At 41.5% G+C, this 19,961-nt stretch overlaps 1 protein-coding gene across 1 annotated transcript; it reads left to right on the top strand.

The window, feature by feature from the left end:
* Positions 1–904: 904 nt before the first annotated feature.
* LOC138597244 (probable E3 ubiquitin-protein ligase HERC6) lies at positions 905–13,187 on the top strand. Its single transcript, XM_069668819.1, has 23 exons — positions 905–1,124; positions 2,129–2,261; positions 2,339–2,415; positions 2,808–3,035; positions 3,817–3,908; positions 4,339–4,466; positions 4,643–4,797; positions 4,981–5,036; positions 5,227–5,318; positions 5,436–5,495; positions 5,658–5,754; positions 5,974–6,154; positions 6,270–6,421; positions 6,716–6,835; positions 6,960–7,058; positions 7,249–7,428; positions 7,946–8,086; positions 8,435–8,607; positions 8,719–8,785; positions 8,878–8,948; positions 9,632–9,827; positions 12,249–12,351; positions 12,509–13,187. The coding sequence occupies exons 1-23, from the start codon at positions 905–907 to the stop codon at positions 12,733–12,735; spliced, it is 3,048 nt and encodes a 1,015-aa protein (XP_069524920.1). The 3' UTR covers positions 12,736–13,187.
* Positions 13,188–19,961: the final 6,774 nt, after the last annotated feature.

Here is a 19,961-nt window from a genome sequence, read left to right as displayed (position 1 = left end):
CTTAAGAACACATAAAAGATTGTTTCAAAGCAGACAACACCTCCACCTTAAACTGCAACTTTAAGTTTCATTTTCAAGTTGTGCTTGATGATTAAGATACACCCCATTGCACAAATATGCACACAGAGTTTCATTTCTTTAAAAACAAGACCAATAAACTGACAGTTTGTGCCATATTTACTGCCCATATTGAACACACAGAAATCCTCTTGACACATTTTTGTTAAATATTCAATTTGGTATTAATGCCTTATTTGTAGGGCTTTCCCTGTTATTTCTTTATACATAAAGCAAAGCCAAGTTGACTCTCTTAAATCACAAATGTAAGAATATCTGACCTCTGGCAAGACATGTCAGCAAATAATCTTATCCTGTCTGTGAGTCATTATAAGTAATAAAAAATAATGCCTTGTTTTTCAAAGAAACTTTGTTTTAGTTAATTAGACTTAACTAATCCTCAATGCAAAGATGTCCTTACTATTTGTAAATCAAGCAGATTTCTTAGGACAGAAAGAGTGAGGAACATGTTATGCATAGAGCTTAGATCAACAAAAGTTAGAGATGTTATTGTTTTTCATAATAGATGCTGTTGCTTTCATGCTGCCTTCCCCGTCTCATGGTAAGCTCGTAAATTAGAGTACTCATACGTCTTAGTGGTTGTGAATTGCTCACTTTTGGTAAACGAATTAAATACAAATTTTACAAAGTAAGAAACTAATTTAACGTATTTGACACAGTAACTCAGCTAAGCACAACACAACATGCGACACTCCCAGAATGACTTTAACAAGAGCTTATTTCTGATCGTGATATTTCCGACAGTACCTGAAGGCAGCATCAGCTGAATAAAACTTCCACCTCAAAGTCCACTAACGCATCAGTCTAGTTGAGTCCAGGTGGAGACATGGTCCACCTGTATTGCTGGGGAGACGGCTCAAGTGGACCGTTCGGTGTTAAGACAGCCCTAAGTCCGGTGTCCTGGACCGTCCCCGGGGCCATCACCGACATCTGCTGTGGGGAGCAGCACACTTTATTCCTCACCGGGGATGGAAGCGTTTTATCTTGTGGAGAAAACTCTCAGGGACGACTTGGACGAAAGAAGTGTAAAGATGGAAAGACACCAGGTAAAGTTGATTATGTAAATGATTCAAAAAGATGGAGGTACAGAAGCCTATTTATGATTCAAAATTGCGTAATAGAACCATACATTTAAAAACGCCACATTTTTTTAATGTAACGTACAGGTAATCTTTTTAATCATGACTGTTAAATTAAACATTCAGCTAACTGTTCACCTTTGTGGCTCTTTTTTACGAGTCCGTAGAAAAACTTTTACTTGAAGAACTTTTTGTTGTTTTCATACAATGACAACCAACAACAACATTGCATGTATCGAAAGTCATAAATCAGTCATCGCAAACACGCAGGATAATTAGTTTCAGTTTCGTTTGCCCTTCGTCATCACAGACAACGAAAGCTAACCTTATGCACTTTTATGCGCTGAGTTCAGGTGCAAGTGGGAAACATGGGATATTCTGAATGGTGATGCTTTTACGGGTTGGATATGTGATTTAGCTTGGATGTTTAGACCTTTCTTTAGCAAAATATAGATGAGTAAAAGAAAAATAAATACATAGGTAGAATCATTAGTAGTGTTACAATAGTATTTCAGTTCAGGTGTATTTTTACAATGTAAAGTACTAGAATGGTTCCTTACAGTGTTTATAGAATTTATATTACTGGATTCATAATATTGATAAATTAAGATGTAAGAAACATTTAGCTGTAGCAATTGAAGGTAAAGTGTTTTATAATAGTCCTACTTCATTTACTGGTGATGGATATTTTAATATAACTGTATGACAATGTGTAATATTAAGCCATAATGATGCAATCTCTACATTAAAAGCAACCTGAAACTGAAGCTGGCAAATAACGTAAAGTAAAGTAAATCCATCCGAATTTAATTTTAAGATTTTAACTTTTTATGCCGTGTTTAGGTTTGTATTTTAGGCAGTTTATTGTTTTGTTCAGATACCTAGGCTATTTTTTTGTTTTTTATGTCCCAGTTGATATAACCCATGTGTTATTCTGTTTGTTATTCTCTCTCTTCTCTCTCCTGTGTTAGGTCGTGTGGAGGGGCTGTGTAATGTTGTGTCGATGGCTTGTGGCCGGGACTACAGTCTGGCTTTGTCCGCATCAGGACACATGTTCTCCTGGGGGGCAAAGGAGGACGGACAGCACAACAATTACAGACGAAGGCAGGAACTCAGTCTATGGAAATTATAAATATGCATACTAATCCCTGTAGGTCTAATTTTTTTTTATCATCATGCAGTCGGGTGCCCATACCAATGAAAGTACCTGTGGTTCAAGTTGCTTGTGGAAATTTCCACTCTCTGGCTCTGACTAAAGGTAAGACAGACGCTGAGTACATCTTTGTGTGTTTGACGTGGAACGTTAAAATCTGTAATTCAACAGCTTGCAAGGTTTGACCTTGTGGGAATGATTTGGGTTTATTTAAACATGTTAAATACAGTTTTAATATTTTATTTTCCAAATAATTTTTTTGGGCTTTAACCTGCTATACCTACTGAAATATTACAAATAAACCTGAGTTATTCGTCAAAATGTGTGTGTTGAATGAGAAACGAGTTATAATTATACACTATAACTTCAACGAGTTAAATCCAAAGTAAACTAAGTAAGATATCCATTTCACATATATTTCCATCATCCTTTCAAAAGTACACAGACTCTGTTTTTGCAGTCATTATTTTTTTCCTCCACTATTTCCCACCTTCCAGGAGGAGACGTCTTCACGTGGGGCCGTAACAGTCACGGTCAGCTGGGCCTGGGGAAGGACGTGGCACTGCAGCACACGCCCGTCCTGGTGACAGCTCTGACTGGCGTAGCGGTGACCCAGATTTCAGCTGGAGCTACCCACACTTTCTTCCTCACACTGCCAGGCCTGGTGTACTGCTGTGGGGCCAACAAATCAGGCCAGCTGGGCCTCAACAGGGTGGATGAAAAGGGTCAGAACAATTTACTTTAACTCAGTGACAAAGTTACATTTTCACAAAAGATTTTTCCTAAAAGCAGAGCTCATTAAGTAGGTGTACCACCTACAGGCAGCTCAGTTTTATCTATTAAACCACCTGCAGGCAATGAGTGTTACACCTGCAGTTTAATCTTTAAAAAAAATAACTGTTTATGTTTTTTGGTTTTTTATTTAACACTTTACACAAAATAAAATAATTATTAAGAAATATGAAGATTATACTATTATATCAAACTAACCTGACACTAGTACCAGTTTGTGCCTCTCATGCATTACAGATTCATTCCCATAACAGAGCTATGTTTAATTTCCCAAATCTTGACTCCAGGTAGCAGGAATGAATGGTATTTAGTTTTTTTTTTAAATATACAAAAATGTGCAGGAGCATCAATGTTATTAAACAATGTAAGAAATAATACAAGTCTTACTTTGGCTTCATGTTGTACAAATGAAACAAAGACATGTTGTTTTGGCGTTCCATCCCTTTTGGTTCAGGAAAAAAAAAGTTGCAACTTGGAATACGGGTTAAAATTATTTTATCGCACTGCAATCTACATTTTTTCCATAAAGTGATAGATTCTTCAAGATTCTGAACAAAGGACAGTGGTGTTGAGTGTTCAGAAAAAAGGATGCTTAACTCTGCAATGAATGTATTGATACTTTTACTTTTAACCTCACATGATTGTATATTTCATTAATAAGAACTCATTTTAAATAAGCATTCTTTTCCTTTTATTTCTTGTCGTCTTTAACAGGCAGGTTCAACATATGTGAAGTCCCTGACCTCAGACCTCTGGATGTCTCCTTTATAAGCTGTGGAGAGGCTCACTCTGCTGTGTTAACAAAGGTACAAACCTCACTTCCTTACTTCCTGGTTGTCAGCTGTACTGTATAAATTGAATTTATTTACCAGTCAACACACAGACATAAACCACCCTGGCACCACAGTCTGCAGAGCTGATTAACGTTAATGATTGACAACTTCCCCCTACGATCATAGTCAATAGTTCTGACATTTAAACTCATTGGTATACCAATTTAAAGAATGGCACTGCACCCTCTGCTGGCCAAAGAAGGTAATTGCACCAATGTCAATGCACATACACACATAATATCCTTAGCAGCATTATGAAGTATTTGAAAGCAGTTTCATACCAACCTATTTTGGACAACATGTACATGTAGGCCAATATTGTCATCATAACATCATATTTTAAAAATAGTAACAAAACAAGTTGTTGCTTTTTATGATTATATGTGATACTGTGAATTTTTAGGATGGCAAAGTTTTCACCTTTGGAGAGGGAAGCCACGGTCAGCTCGGTCACAACTCCTCTGACAATGAAAAGGGACCCCGATTGGTTGAAGGTCTGGATGGACTGGCCGCACAGATTTCATGTGGCAGGTAAAAAACAAGGTTTATATGAAACACTGAAACTCATTTGCCATTTTTAGGGTGACCCAATCATAAAATCCCTTTAGATCTCTTATTACAGCCCTAGAAATTGACCATTACTATAGTAAACACTTGATGTCAAAATAAGTTTCTCATTAAATCACATTTTTTTTATTGTCTTCCAGATGTCACACTCTGGTGTTGGGCTCCTCTGGACAGCTGTGGGCTTTTGGTAATGGGGCCAAAGGTCAAATTGGGACTGGATGTACAGACGACTGTCTGACTCCCACTCTGGTAAATCTTCCATGGACCACCGACAGTGAAGCAGCCACACCAAAAGGTATGTATGTTTTTATGTATGGGCTGTTTGATGTTCAGTAGATTTGAATGAGTCATATGGTTAGTCTCTGATTCTCTCAACTTTTTAAGATGCTTTTTGTAATTCTTCCTCTAAAGTAAAAAGATTGTTAGATTATTTTTTTCAGTTAAAGATGTGTTCATTATTTTGTATTTATTTATGCAGACCTGAAAATATCAACTGGATGGAACGCAAATTTTCTTTTCTCTTCACCTGCACAGGTACTGTGTTCAACTATTTAAAGATTCATTGTTTTTTACAGAATGTCAGAGGGAAAAAAACAGATGTGTTAAAACAAGCACATAGACAAAAAGCTGTTTCCTTGTATCTTAAATCTTACATTTAAATGACTATGTTTTCATGTTCATTCATCAGACTGGCTCTAAAACCGATTCAATGTTTGTCTTTAAGCGTTCAAACCAAAGACAGATAACTGGGCGGCTTGATGAGACAAAACTACAAAAATGGCTGACAGTGAGCCCTGAAAACGCAGAAGCAAAGAGGTCCTTTCTCCGTAACAATTTTATAGTTGTGATTGTATAAATACACATATGAAATATCAGTCTCATGAGGAGCAACTTCAGTGTTACAGTGTCCCCCTTTCTTTCTTTATTCAACAGAGAAATATGTTCGATGTTTTTTACAAGTTCCAGTCTTGTTGCAAGTTTCACGAAGGCCAAGTGAGTCCTTTTCTATCTCTTGAAGCTGTCTGCAGTGTGCAGTAACAGTATCAGATATAATATTAAGATTTTGAGCTTTAGAATAAAAAGATTACCCGACTGTCATTTCGTCATTTTATTACTACCACTTTGTTTTAATGCTTTGCTTTTTGCTTGTGTCAGTGGGCGTCCATTGGAAGCTGGTGCCTTAACTGTGGACCTGGAGGCAGCTAGCCAAACTTATGATCGGCTGCTGGCAGTACCATGGATCAAAGAATCAGTTAAGAGCATACTTTTTTTTTTCATGCATCATTTGTTCATTTGCATGAGGCCTATACCAACTGAATAAGAAAACTAGTCCCCTGTAATGAGCAGTCATAATTTACCATGCCCACAATGCCTTTGAGACAGGACAAAATACACTTATTTTTTATTGTTTCCAAGCAAATGCATGCTCTGTAAACATTGCCACATTATCTAATACATCTCTTCTTTGCAGGTAAACTTTGAAGTCCTGGTTGACTCGCTTATGGCTTCAAAAGGTGACCTAAAATCACTAGAGTTCATCCTGGTTCTGCTGACGTGCCCCCTTCTGCAAGAGGACTCCTATGTCATGAATACGTCGTTGCAGTTGGCTAACTTTATCGCAGATCTGAGTGAGAAGAATCGGGAAACACTAAGTAAATAACTACTGTAAATTTTGTTACAGAGATTAAAAAAATAAAACAAATTTAACATTTATAACATATTTATACTACAGTATGACTTTACTATATGTGTTTTGTTGTTGTGCAGAGAGCTTGTGGTCTTCCCTGACACCGTCCATACTAACAAGACAGATCTTGTTCTTCAAAAACACCCTGGCCTTCTTGCTAAGGAAAGGCCTCGTGGAAACTGACAAATTGGTAGTCAAACATCTGCTGAAGGCCCTCAAGCTGCTCTATGAGGTCAGTGTTGTGTGTGTGTTTAGTGTCAATTATTTTAAGATTTTAATTTGGTGTCAAATATGGAAGACAATAAATAATCTATATAGGTAAGGGGTCACAGAATTTGGCCCCTTATGTCAAATCTGGACCACTGGCCAAGTTTGTGCTGTACGTAGGTCTTTGCTCGGATCTGTGTCCGTCTGGTTTCTAAAATGTTTGTTAAGACGTTAAGTAGCCTGACAGCTGATTAATCAATTTATTTTTTAAAGTAAATGATAACAAAATCTGATGACCATTATCTGTTGATTTTCACAGATAAACAAAGCTGGAAAGTCCTACAAAGTCCCACTGAGCACCTTTTACATAGAGGAAATCAATAGGAGTGTGCAACCCTTTACTGACGTCACTCTCTGGATCCAGTTTTTGAAAGTGGAGGTAAAAAGATGCTGTTCAGTATAAACTATGTTGCAGTGTTTTAGAGCAACAATCTTCCTTCTGACCTGAACATTGCTTATCGCTTTAATTATTTCTTTGTAAATTATCTGATTATTTTCTTAAGGATGATGAAAACATTCCCGTCATTTTCTGCCGCTTCCCGTTTGTGTTACCTCTGGATTACAAGGTGTCTGTCTTTAACGCCTGTGCATCTATGAGAAAGGTACAGTATGTTTTGAATATTGATTGTTTGTAAGCATTTTACTGAAGCTCTATCAATGATACAGCAGAGCACATGTAGCATTTTTGTTAATGAATGTTTTAAACAAGAAATATATTATTACATTATAATAATTTTCTATCTGTAAAGAGTTTCTTAGTAAAATTAAAAATAAAAGGTTTTGTATTTACAGGAACTGCATCAAGCATATCATGACGTGGCTCTGATAATGCCTGCTGAATTGCATGGAGGTCCCACAGACTCTCCACCCGCCCCGTATTTCCAGCTTACTCTGAGACGCACTCACCTGGTGGAGGACACCTTCAGACAGCTCAGAGCGGCCGACCACAGCACCCTTCATAAGGAGCTTTTGGTAAATGCTCATTCATAACTTTCCAACCTGTTTTTTTCTGAGGCTGAATTGTGAAGCTTTTGTCTTTATTTAGCTTTAATTCAAAAGAACAAAAAACGGTCAAAGTCATACTAGCGAAGGCCGAGATGTGTAACACTGCATCCTACTTATACAAGTGTAACTTAAGCCTGTTAACTTAACACTTGACTTAATTTATAGAGATAGATAAAACAGAAAATAAATCTGAGATAACAGGACATTAACCTTTACATGAACTGCCTAGTATAAAAAATAAATGGTTCTTTTAATGTAATGACAATTTATTAAATGTAATATTGTATCGTCTTATGTTTCAAATCTTGCCTTTTCATAGTAGCAACTAGAGGTGTGACGGTGAGCTGTCCGAATTCATAATTACACATTTAGAGGTGACCATTAGTTTGAGGCGCAGATGTGCATTCATCATGATAGTCATTCAGTCTCTGTTCAGAGAAACTTGAGCGAGGTATTTTAAAAATTGTTATTTTATCCTTCATAGGTGCTTTACATGGATGACAGGAAACATATGATGGTCAATAAAAGGGACCTCTTCCTGCATCTGTTCGATGAGCTGATAGCTCCCGAGTCTGGATTGTTCATTTGCAACGACAGCAAGACTCTGCTCTGGTTCCCATCCAAGGTAAGACCTGTTCATCAAAGAGGAAACCATGTGTTACATTCTTGCATATAATGATTATAATTATAACTATCTAGTACATTCAAAACATTATTTAATTAAACATACAGGTCAGTTGGTTACAGGTTTCAACAACAGTTTATTAGAAGGATAAACCCCTTGAGATGAACCATCTCATTTTCAAGGGGGTCCTAAACACAAATAACCACATGATACAGGCAAGACAACACAAATGCACTCACACATACACATACAAAGGCTCTCCTAGGCCACTCCCACACCCACTGACCCCCACCCCCTCAAGACATAGCAGAGTACATACATCCCAACCATGTTTTTCGTCATAAACAGCCAAAAGGGAAGAAGAAGAAGAAGAAATACTTCCTGTTTGGTGTTCTGTGTGGTCTTGCGCTCTACAACAACAACATCATCCACCTGCCCTTCCCGCTGGTTCTCTTTAAGAAGCTGCTTCACATTAAACCCTCGCTGGATGACCTGAAGGAGTTTGACCCTGTGATGGGAGAGTAAGACTCACACAATAAACAATAGTCTGTCTGATAGTTTAGATTTGAAACTTTTAAAGGTGCAATAATATAGTATATATGTTAAACGGATGTTTTGGGATACGTCTTCAGGTCTTTTCGCTACATCCTGGAGGACTGCACTCCTGATGATGTGGAAAGCCTGGACTCCACTTTCACTGTAGGTTTATGAAATCCCAGAATGACTACCAGTATTAGTTACTTTGACTCTGTTTCATTCTGTTCAATGTGTTTAATCATTATTCACTACAGGTGACCTGGGATGGTGAGGTAGTTGAGCTGGATCCAACAGAATCTGGAAAACCCGTCACAGCATCAAACAAGTATGTTCACACAGAATTGCTGTCTGTAGCTCACAAAGAACACAAGTAGGTCCTGTGTCCACTAACAGTGTTTTTTAAGCTGGAAAATGTAAAAAGGATGAAAAGGAATGGTGTCGTGGCATTAGCAGCAGCGATCGACAAGGAAATTATATCCTCGAAAAACAAGTCCACGTGCATGAGATCTACTGTCAGTCACTGCCCGGATTAGTTTCTCCTTTGCCATTGTTATTGACTAAGTTGATATCAGAAGTCCCACCCCTTCTTGATTTAGATTGGTTGGTGAGGGAGAAGTAACATTAAAGAGCGAGCGGGGTTCCAAAAGTCAAACTATTTTGAGCTGAAAGCGCTGTGATCACAGCGACGCCGAGTTGCGTTTAGGCGCTGTCAATACAAGCTAGTGGGCGTTAGTGGACACAGGCCCTTAATTTAGAGTGTGCCTCACAATCTTTAATCCTGTCTCTGTCAGTCATTATCTTCTTGATCCTCCTAACTCTCACATTGTGTACTGTCAACTTTAAAGTGGTACCCTCACCAACTGCAATAGCCCATTAATGCAATTTCAAATCCCTGCCTTGACATGCCTTTTTTTTTATCATTTAATACTTACACCAGAGGAAGGAATGAAATGATTGGCACTTGGTTACAGCTTTCTGTATAATTCTTTATTTTCTATTTCTGAATAGAAAAGAATTCGTAAACGCCTTTGTCAACCATGCCTTTAACAAATCAGTGGAGGGAGTGTTTGCAGAGTTCAAGAGGGGGTTCTTCAAGGTGTGTGAGTTCAACGTGGAGTTCAAGGTGGTGGACTTCTTACAGCCAGAGGAGCTGCAGGCAGTGATGGTGGGCAAGGAAAGCTACGACTGGGATGTGTTCAAGCAGGTACGATGAAAACCAGGAGATTTATCTTTACACACTCATTTCAGATTTAACACATCTGTAAATATATTAACTTTTGTCCAAAGAGATAATGTAAATGAAAATGTGGTATTAAACTAAAAAACAAATAAACAAGACTAAATGACCAGTTTAGCCCAGTTGGCCCATTTACTACATTTGCCCATTCGTCTCCTTTGTTACATTATAGTTCTATTTAATCCTTCCCGACCGCCAGAGGCAGTGCTTAGCACAGGATATCTTCCATCTCACGCACGCACAGGTCGAGTTGGTCTATCAACAAAGTCACGTGTGACCTCTGGTGACCCCTGCTAGGGTGTAACTTCCGAAGTCACCCCCGGTTTTGTTCCTTTGATCCTTCTCGCTTGCGCAGGTAGACTACCTTTACTGTGGTAACAGTAGCCTATGGTAAATTATTTTTCCACCATTACTCGGAGCTCGTCGTTTGTTGTGACCACACGCTGGTCGGAGCTGCGGAGACTTGCCCTCCAAAGGCTGCGATAAGCTCTCCCCCTCCGAGGAGGGAACAGTGGGTTCCCTGTTTGGTATCTTTGCGGTCCAGACCAGCAGACACCCTTACCTTCGGACTTCACCAACTCCAGTTGTGGGTTTGGCCCCTGAAGGGCCCGACCCACTGGTAGCCTGTCAGAAATACTTTTCTGAATGCCAGGGTACCATCTACCCGTCTATAGTATGCGAACAGGTGGAAGCTATTTTCAGGCTGGTGTACAGCTCAAAACGAAGACCCAGAACATTGCTTGGTGCCTACTATCCTGGAGTTTCTGCACGACCTACTGGACACTGGCCGCTCTCCCTAGACACTGAGGGTGTACGTGGCTGCTATCTCATCTTGACATATTAAGGTCAAGAATGATACAGTGGGAAGCCATAGGCTGGTGTCCCTCTTCTTAAAAGAGGCTCTGAGATTGCACCCCCCGAGCGCCCCAAGAACTCCTGCATGGGACCTGCTCCTAGTGTCAGATGTCCTATGCCTGCCTCCCTTCGAACCCTTGGCAGCAACAGACCTGAGATGGCTGTCGGCCTAAGCGGCGGTCCTCTTTGCCTTGACCTCAGCAAAATATGTAGGGGAGCTGGGAGCTGCATGCTTTGTCTACGAGTGATTCATGCTTGAGGTGGAACCTGGACAGCTTGGGTGTCACTCAATAGCCAAATACAGCGTTCCATCCTAAGGTGATGTCACGCTCTTACCTCAATCGGCCTTTTTAGCTTGCACGATATGACCCACATTACAGGAGGGGGAAACTCCTAGACTGTTACGCCGGGGACACACCGGACAAGAAAGCGCCGAGAATAGCCGCGAAGCGCCGAGAAGCGGAGCCAGTTTCCTTTCGACACCCATGTTAAACGATTGTGAACCAGATGCGCCACGGCGTGCACCTCCGCGGCCATTTCGCGCCCTGCATCGATCGTTTCGGCGTCTGGTCTTTTTTTTGCGCGAGCCGCAAGCGATCGCGTCAATCCTGGCAGAATTCAACACTGTTTGTCATGATACCTAAGTTAATATCATGTTAGGTGGCAAACATGATCAACATGATACTGCCAATGAACACGTCTCGTCAGTGAAAAGTAAACAGAGCCGATGAGTTCTGAGATTGAGCATGCTCAGTTTCGTATGTTTTGGGCAAAAACCCTGGATGCTCGTTCATGCGTGCGAGTGTCCGCGCGAGCCCGTACAAGAAGGTTGACTGCAGTTCCCTCATCAGCCGACCGTGTCGCTAGGAATGAGGATTTTCTGAACGTTACATATAGCACCTTTAAAAGCAAACGCTTAAGCATGTACAGGACAAAATCAGCAAAGAGATAAGAGGTACGGCTTAGTCCACAGGGGGCGCCAAAATCAACACAAACGAAAGTTTCTCAAAGGAGCTTTAAAGTCCAGAAATATTATCATTAAATGTACCTGATACTGATGTTAATACTGATGTATCAAAGTGTAAGTAAAGTTTAAGATTGCAGCTGGTTTAGTTTTGGTTGTTGTTAGGTGGTTGACTCAAGTGGTCTCCAACCTTGAGATGATTAATGGATAAGTGGCATAAGGGGCGCCAGTTTAGCTCAGTTGGTAGAGAAAGCGCCACATGTACAGTGGCAAAGTTCTTGACGCGACGGCCGCTGGCTCGACTCTGATTCGCGGCTCTTTGGTGCATGTCTACCCCCACTCTCTCTTTCCCATGTTTCCTGTCAAAACTTCAGCTGTCCAATCAGTTAAAAGGGAAAAAAGGGGCATAAAACAAAAATACTTAAGTAAGTAAGGTTCAGTAGAAGTATATCAAAGTTATAATTTGGACAGTACATACGCAATTGTACTTGTAATTGTACCAGCACGGCCCTTTAATTTAGAACCTTTGTTAGATTTCTGCTTTTGTTTATTTGTATTTTCTCTCACAGAACACGGTGTATGAAGGAGACTACCATGCTGAGCATCCAAACATCGTCACCTTCTGGGAGGTGTTTGAGGAACTGACTGCTGAGGAAAAGACAAAGTTCCTCTGTAAGCATTAAACATGACAGTGCTTATCATCATTGATCAAGACATTTCAGAGAGAGCTCCTGTCTCCATCAGTTTCACACTTGATGAGAGAAAGATTGAGATATTTACCTTATGAAGATCACAACATTAACGATCTCTTCATGTGTTTTGTCCCCAGTGTTCCTCACAGGCTTTGACCGCGTCCCCTTCAGGGGTATGAAGAGCATCAGGATGAGAGTCGTTGTCCTTCCTGATGAGAATAAGATTCGCTTGCCTGAGTCCCTCACCTGCCATAATCTGTTATCACTGCCTGTCTACCCAGACGAGACGACGATGCAGACCAGGCTCCTTAAGGCTATCAATCACAACAGTGGCTTCCGAAAGAAAGACCCTACAGAACAATGAAGTTAAAATGGCTTCTTAAAAAAAAAATCTACTTATTTCTTGGCTTTTCTGTCTCTACAACCTTCCTGGTGGAACATTATTTTTCTTTTAAATACAGATACTGACATACTGATATCTTGAAATAAGCTCATTTGTTACATAATGAAGGTACTTAAGGGAAATAGATCTGCAGCAAATGTGCTGCCGTTAAGTTGCTGCTCATGTTTTTATTTTTATTTTTCACTTTAAATCACAAAAAATGTTGATGAAGCAGCACAGCTAAGAGTTAACCAGCTATTACAAAGAGAACACATTTTTTCTGCATGCACATCAAGCTTTGGCAGTCAGCAGTCACTGCCACAGCTCTGCTTCAGTTCACTTTACTCAAGTTAAAGTTCATAACCTCCATTTTACACTGTATACCATGATGTTCTTTGCATTTAGTACTCTCTGTGAAATGTACATAAGATCATATCATTAGAAAATATTTTGTTATTTATTACAATAATTACAATAAAATATTTTACGCTCTTTGTTACAATAACTAACTAAATAAATATCTGTCCGCAATACTGGCTGGTACTTTATCATGTTTTAATGTGTTTTAACCACAGGCCAACTATCAAAGTTGTCTTTTCTAAGGTAATACTGTTGATTGTGTAGTTAACAGCAGGCCATGTCAACAAAAAGACTCACCAAAGCCCATAGAGCAGTGGTTCTCAACTGGTCTCTCCTCAGGACACACCAGCACCTCCTTCATGACAAATCATCACCCAAATTTTTTTTCAACCACTCAAATATATTTAATGAAAAATGGTGCAGTTTGGACCTGAGACTGGATGAAACATCACAACAGACAACAGTGTAATAGTCAACCAAAATGGTGGCAGAGCATAAGGGGGAAATATTCCCTCTACAGAAATATGCTAAAAACTGCAACATAAATGCGTCCACTGTAGGGCTCATCAAGTTTCAAGAATGTAACTTTAGCTGGGATTACCCAATCAGTGAATACTACTCAACTACACTACTACTGCATGCACGTCATAGGAAACCTATCTCCTTTAAAATATCGACTTTTTGCCACAACAGTTTTTTTTCCAAGCGCACACCCATGACCCACTTTTGGGTTCCGACCCACCAGTTGAGAACCACAGCCATAGAGGAAGGGTCCATTTTAGTTTTTAGTGCTTAACGATTCCTTCCCCTCGATAAGATAAGATAATCCTTTATTCGTCCCACAACGGAGAAATTTACAGTGTTACAGCAGCAAAGTGGATAGTGCAACATTACAATAAAGGGCATATAAAAATAATTAACAAAACAAAGTGTATCCTAAAAAATATGTACAGCACTGTGACGACCCTCCCAGTCCGTCTGCCTCCCAGTGTTTGCTTCCTTATTTCAGCCATGTAGGTGGAGCTGGGAGAGGTCGTTAGCGGAGCCTGCCCACCTGAGCTGGGCCTTCAGAAGGGCATAAAGGCCTGCCTTCTTGGTAGCTCTCTCTCTCAGCTGGGCCTGCTGCATCCTCCTTTGTACTCATCCACACACTTCAGACATGACTGATTACTCTCATATTACAACATGTCATTAAGTATCTGTTATGTTTGTTAATTTAAGTTAAAATAAATCTGAGGCTGACTGCTTTATCTGTGTGTGGCCTCTCTTTTTGTTACCGGCCCTGAGCCAGGCGGTAAAAAATGGGGGCTCGTCCGGGATAGACTTTGGCCGTAATTGTTTAAAATGTACTTCCAGCAAAATGCTAATCCTGCTTTGTCATTTTGCCAGCTGTCCCCATTGAACCTTTTTTTGTTTTAGTTTGTTGTTTTTGTGCAGTTTGGTGGTTAGAGCAGTTGTCTCGGGGGCACTACCACAACTGCCAAGGTGATAATCAGCGTGCTGAGGGTTAACCAGGTTGCTGGGCTCAGTGCTTAATTCATCCTGCTGCTGACCTGCATGAAGACTAGGGGTGAGTGAGACAGTTAGTATTGGTTAGGCAGTCAGCCAGAGGGATTTGGTTCCATATATAAAGCAGCTAGTCATTTTTTGTTTGGAAGTTTGAAAACTTTGTCTCAGGTTGTTGTTCTGGCCTGTCTATGTTTAGTGCTGGGATAAGTGACCTTTGTGGTGAACTTAAGAAAAATGGCTTCAATTGATGAATTTATTCAGTGCCCATGTGAAGAGTTACTGAGCGCTTATAAAAAGGATCAGCTTTTGAGAGCGGCCGATCAGTATGGTGTAGAGCTTCCCAAGAAGTTAAATAAAGATGAACTGCTGGCTGCATTTAAGGATCACTTGATTGAGAAAAATGTTTTGCCTGTACAAGCAGAGAGTGCCAGCACACCTTTAGAAATGACTGATTATTCTGAGGTAGCTTCTCCCAAGGTGAGTGCGCCTGGTAAAGTGTCTCGTATAGTTTCTGCTCTGACTGGGTTTGGGGCTGGTTTGACATTTGAGCAGCAAAAGCAGCTTCTTCTTCTACAAATGCAGCAGGAACAACAGAATGCTTTGCAGTTAGAAAAGTTAGGACAAGATGCTCGACTTCGGGAGGTTGAACTAGCTCATGTGCCGGCTAAACACCAATTTGAGTTGGAGCGCTATAGGTTGGAGCTTATAAGTGAAGGAAAGCTTCAGTCTGAAGACTGAAGAGTCAGCATTTCCTTCTTCACCGTCATTTGATGTTGCTGTCAATTTGAGATTATTGTCAAGGTTTAATGAAAGAGACTCTGACATTTTCTTTGTGTTGTTTGAGAGATTAGCAGAGGCAAGACATTGGTCTGATGCTGAATGTATCCTGCTACTACAGTGTGTGTCACTGGAAAGGCCCAGGAGGCTTTTTCAGCTTTGAGCGTTAGCGATAGAGGTAGCTATCAGTTGGTCAAAGCTGCTGTGCTAAGAGCATACGAGTCGGTACCAGAAGCATATCGACAGCGATTCAGATCACTTAAAAAGGAGAAACAGTCCTACACTGAATTTGCTCGTGATATAGCCAGACATTTTAATCGTTGGTGTGCTGCTTTCCAGATAAAAAACTTTGAGGAGTTGCAGGAGCTAATTTTGCTTGAGCAGTTTAAGAATACATTACCTGACCGTGTTGCTACCTACTTAAATGAATAGAAGGTAAGTAAGTTTTAGATGCGGCCCAACTGGCAGATGAGTTTGCATTGACTCATAAAGGTTTTTTTCTGGTGAGAGTAGGGGTCGTGGAGATGCTGGTTGTAGAGAGAGCAATGGTGCATCCTCCAGTTAGCATTGGTCAGAGGGGACTGACCAGGTGTCAGTGAATGTAGTCCATGGGTCACGAGGAAAATTTGTTCCTAGTCGGGTCTGTAACTACTGTTTTGGTAAGGGTCACAGGAGAAATGAGTGCCCTGTGTTGAAAAAGAAAAAAGAAGCCTGGATATTTACCAGTGTGGCCGGAGCACTGTGTACCCCCTCTCGCAGCAGGGCTCTGTGTTGTGTTATCGGGAGCACTGATTGATGGGCGGCACCGCGCCGCTATATAGAGTGTCCATACCTGGCGCGCCTCTCTCTCTCCTTTTCCGGATCCGCTGGTCCCTGGTGGTGGCTGTGGCCTGCCGTGGTGGAGCTTGGGTGGCGTGGCTGTGGTTTGGTGCTGTCGTGCCTGTTGGCGCATCTGCTGTTGCGGTGCGTGTTTCCTCCCGCAGCGCACAGGTAAAGCGCACAGTTGCTTCTTTCTCCCATTCAATGTGCTGAAATGCGTAATGGTGACAGTCTTCTCTTGATGCAGACTGTGGTGGCGTGGGGCCGGGTTGTCCCGCTGGTAGCCCCTCTGGGTGTGATTGTGCCTCCATGTGGTAAGTTGGCGTTGTCCGCCTTTTCTTTTATAATCTGTTTCTCCGCTCCCGGCTGATTGTAATGATTTTATGCTGCAGCCTGGAGTATCCCTCCTCTCGTCCTCTGTGATGCTGTGCCCGTGAGGCCGAGGTAGTTTAACCCACTGCTGCAGCTTCCTGGACGGCACTGCTGTTTTGGCTCTGCTCTCTTCTCTTTGACCCGTTGTGGCCTCTTCTGGACTCTCCCTGTTTTAGCCCTTGGGTTTGTGCAGCGCTGTGTGGCCCGGTTGACTCCCCGTGGCCATTGCGCTCTTCACGGAGCTGGCGCCTGGACTCGGAATTGCCACTAAATTTGATTGATTTATTAATTAGGTTGTTAATGTGATTTATTTTGTATGTTTGTAGTTTATGTGTACTGGTATTTTGGTTTCTGTTTCTTTTATTACTTAATTGTTGTTTGGGTGTGTGTGTGTATGCGCGCGCGTGTGCGTGTATGTGTGTGTGTGTCAGCTGTTGATCACTGAGGCCGTTTTCATTTTCCCTCTCTGTTTGTGGACAGGCGCTGTGGGCCCAAGGCGGCGACCCAACCCCTGGTGGTGGGTTTTTTCTCACCGATCCCCAGTTGCGTGTGTGTGCAGTGCCACGGGTGTTTTGATTTAGTTTCTCCTCCTCCCTTGATCTTGGTTCTGGGCCGCCATGGTAAGCCTCAGCTCCGTCCACTCATCCATCCATTACCCCTCCCTTGGCCCAAGTGTTTTCATGACGTGCAAACAGCTGTCAATTTGTGAATTTTATTGATTTATAAAATAAAGTATTTTTGTATATTTTCTAGTCTCTTGCCCTGTGGTAATTTTGGACCTTGCGTGACCTTACAAAAATTATTATATTAAAATTATAACTATTTCCTGGGGCGCAACTCCCCAGGTGGCGTTGTTGGTACACACACCTTTTTCCACCCTCCACTTGCCACACCAGCAAAACCATCTGGAGCTGCTACCTCCTTACGTACAGAGGAGAGAGCTCGAGTCATTGTCATTTGTGTCTGATGGATATGTTTCCCTAGTTGGGAGTGAGAAGAAGGTACCAGTGAAGATATTAAGAGATTCAGGGGCCCTAGATTCATTTATTGTGGACTCTGTGTTGCCTTTCTCTCTTGTGACAGACACTGGTTCCGGTGTGGATGTCAGAGGGATGGGTTTGAATGTCTTTTCCGCTCCACAGCATAAGTTGACACTTTTCTCAGATCTGGTGAAAGGAGACGTCATCATGGGAGTGCGCCCATCCTTGCCAATGGGGGGAGTACAGGTTATCTTAGGAAATGACCCGCCTGGAAATAGGGCCTGGCCTGATGTTCCTGCTCAGGGGGAAACTGCAACTTCTCAGGTAGAATGCTCTGACATTCCCACATTATCATCTGTGTGAATTCCCACTGGGCAGTGACTCGTGCTATGAGCCACGCCAGTGTTGGTTCCGGCGGTCCAGATAAGAAAAAGAGTTTTGTATTTCCTGTGCCTGCTTTTCCCTTGCCTGTGTCTTGCAGTGAACTTGTGAAGGAGCAGAGAGGTGATCCAAAACTTCAAGATCTGTACAGCCAGCTTCTTCCTAATGAGCAGGTAGAGAGTGCTGCTCATGGCTATTTTCTCAAAGATGAGGTGTTGGTGAGAAAATGGGTTCCTCAGGGAGATTGTTTTGTGGGGGATGAAATTTTGCAAATTGTTCTGCCCTCTAAATTAAGATATGTTGTTCTCCAGCCTGCTCATGATGGCATTGCAGGTCATTTAGGGGTTAAGAAAGTGCCTGCCATGCTCAAAGTCAGGGAGCTTTAGAAAGGTTCCACCAGACCTTAAAGTCCCTTCTTCGTGCCTATTGTACTGAACTGGACCGTGACTGGGAGGAAGGTCTACCGTGGGTTATGTTAGCTGCCAGGGAGGTGTCCCAAGAGAGCTTAGGCTTTAGTCCTAATGACCTTGTTTTTGGTCACACCGTTCGTGGTCCTTTAGCCTCCTTGCAGTGTGATTGGCAAGCTCAGGAGCCTCCTCATAACTTGATAGACTTTGTTAATGGTTTCAGACAGCGACAGTACAAGGCTAATAAAATGGCAAAAGAAAACTTGCAGGCAGCTCAAACAAAAATGAGTCTCTGTGATCGGCGTGGAGAACGTCGAGAGTTCAGTCCTGGAGATCAAGTGCTTGCACTTCTGCCTTTAGTGGGATCTCCTTTCCAAGCAAAGTTTTCTGGCCCTTATACTGTGATACTGATTTATCTCATTTTGACACCTGATTGAAAGAAGCCAGGCCAACTATGTCATGCAGGCCACCGCTGCAAAATTATTGACGCCGCTGCTTCAGATTTCTACAATGTGTCCGATGTCCGCTTGAAAAGAACAGTCGTTTCACCTGCTCTCCTCGTTGGGGAAGAGCACTGAAACAGTGGTCTAACATCGGATGCTCTCTGTCCACACACAATCACCACAAGCAGTTCTGTTACGCAATGTAAACAATCCTGTTGTGTATCTCCGTATGTCCTGACTGTAAATTAATTGATTGTCGCTGTTTATAAAGCTTATAAAAAGGTGCAGATGAAAAGATACAGTTCAAAAATATTATCACAAAATGTACCTGATACTGATGTTAATACTGATGCATCAAAGTGTAAGTGAAGTTTAAGGTTGTAGCTGGTTTAGTTTGGGTTGTTGTTAGGTGGTTAAGTCAATTGGTGTCCAACCTAGAGAAAGAGCTCCTCAGAAGGGTTACGAGATAAATCTCAGGGATATTACGATGAAAACCAAAATACCAAGTTAAGTAGAAGTATATCAGTACTTTGGTTGGAATCAGGACGAAATCGTAGCTCCAGCTGAAGTCACGAGGCTACTGGCATAGGCTGTCAAGCACTGATGGTAGCTTATACTTACAACATGTATGACCTGAGCGTATAGGCGAGACATAGATTTTTCAGGTTGCTCGCGTCACCCCCGTGGCTTTGTTGGTACTATGTCTCGACCCTCTGCGCATGCGAGCAATGGATACCCAGTCTCAACCACACTACACACCAGTTAGTGGGAAAGTGATAGGATGTCATTCAGGTAACTGCAGCTGTTGTGCATTTTATCCTAGTCCTGCTTCATTTGATATGTGTGTGTTTTCTTTGAGTGTTTTTAGTGGATGAGTTGGCTATCAGACCAAGTTCATGTCAAGTTGTTCAAGTTCAAGTTGTCTGACTGTGATTAAAATGCATGTGTATATAGACCTCAGAGAAATGAACACTTGGACAGAAATTAACGTGATGATAACTAATTATAATGACAGAAACCATGTTTGAGAAAAATGTATTTGACATGTATTTTGATTTTATAGTTTGACCCATGTCCCCAATGATAACATGAAGATACTTTATGACCTATACTGCAGCCAGTCAGCAGGGGGCGCCCGAAATGTTTTGACTTCACTTTTA

This window comes from Semicossyphus pulcher, unplaced genomic scaffold (genome assembly GCF_022749685.1).
Source record: "Semicossyphus pulcher isolate SPU_LCO1_2020_fin unplaced genomic scaffold, fSemPul1.0.p SCAF_19, whole genome shotgun sequence".
In the NCBI taxonomy this organism is placed as follows: domain Eukaryota; kingdom Metazoa; phylum Chordata; class Actinopteri; order Labriformes; family Labridae; genus Semicossyphus; species Semicossyphus pulcher.
This window is presented reverse-complemented; position numbering and strand designations above follow the sequence as displayed.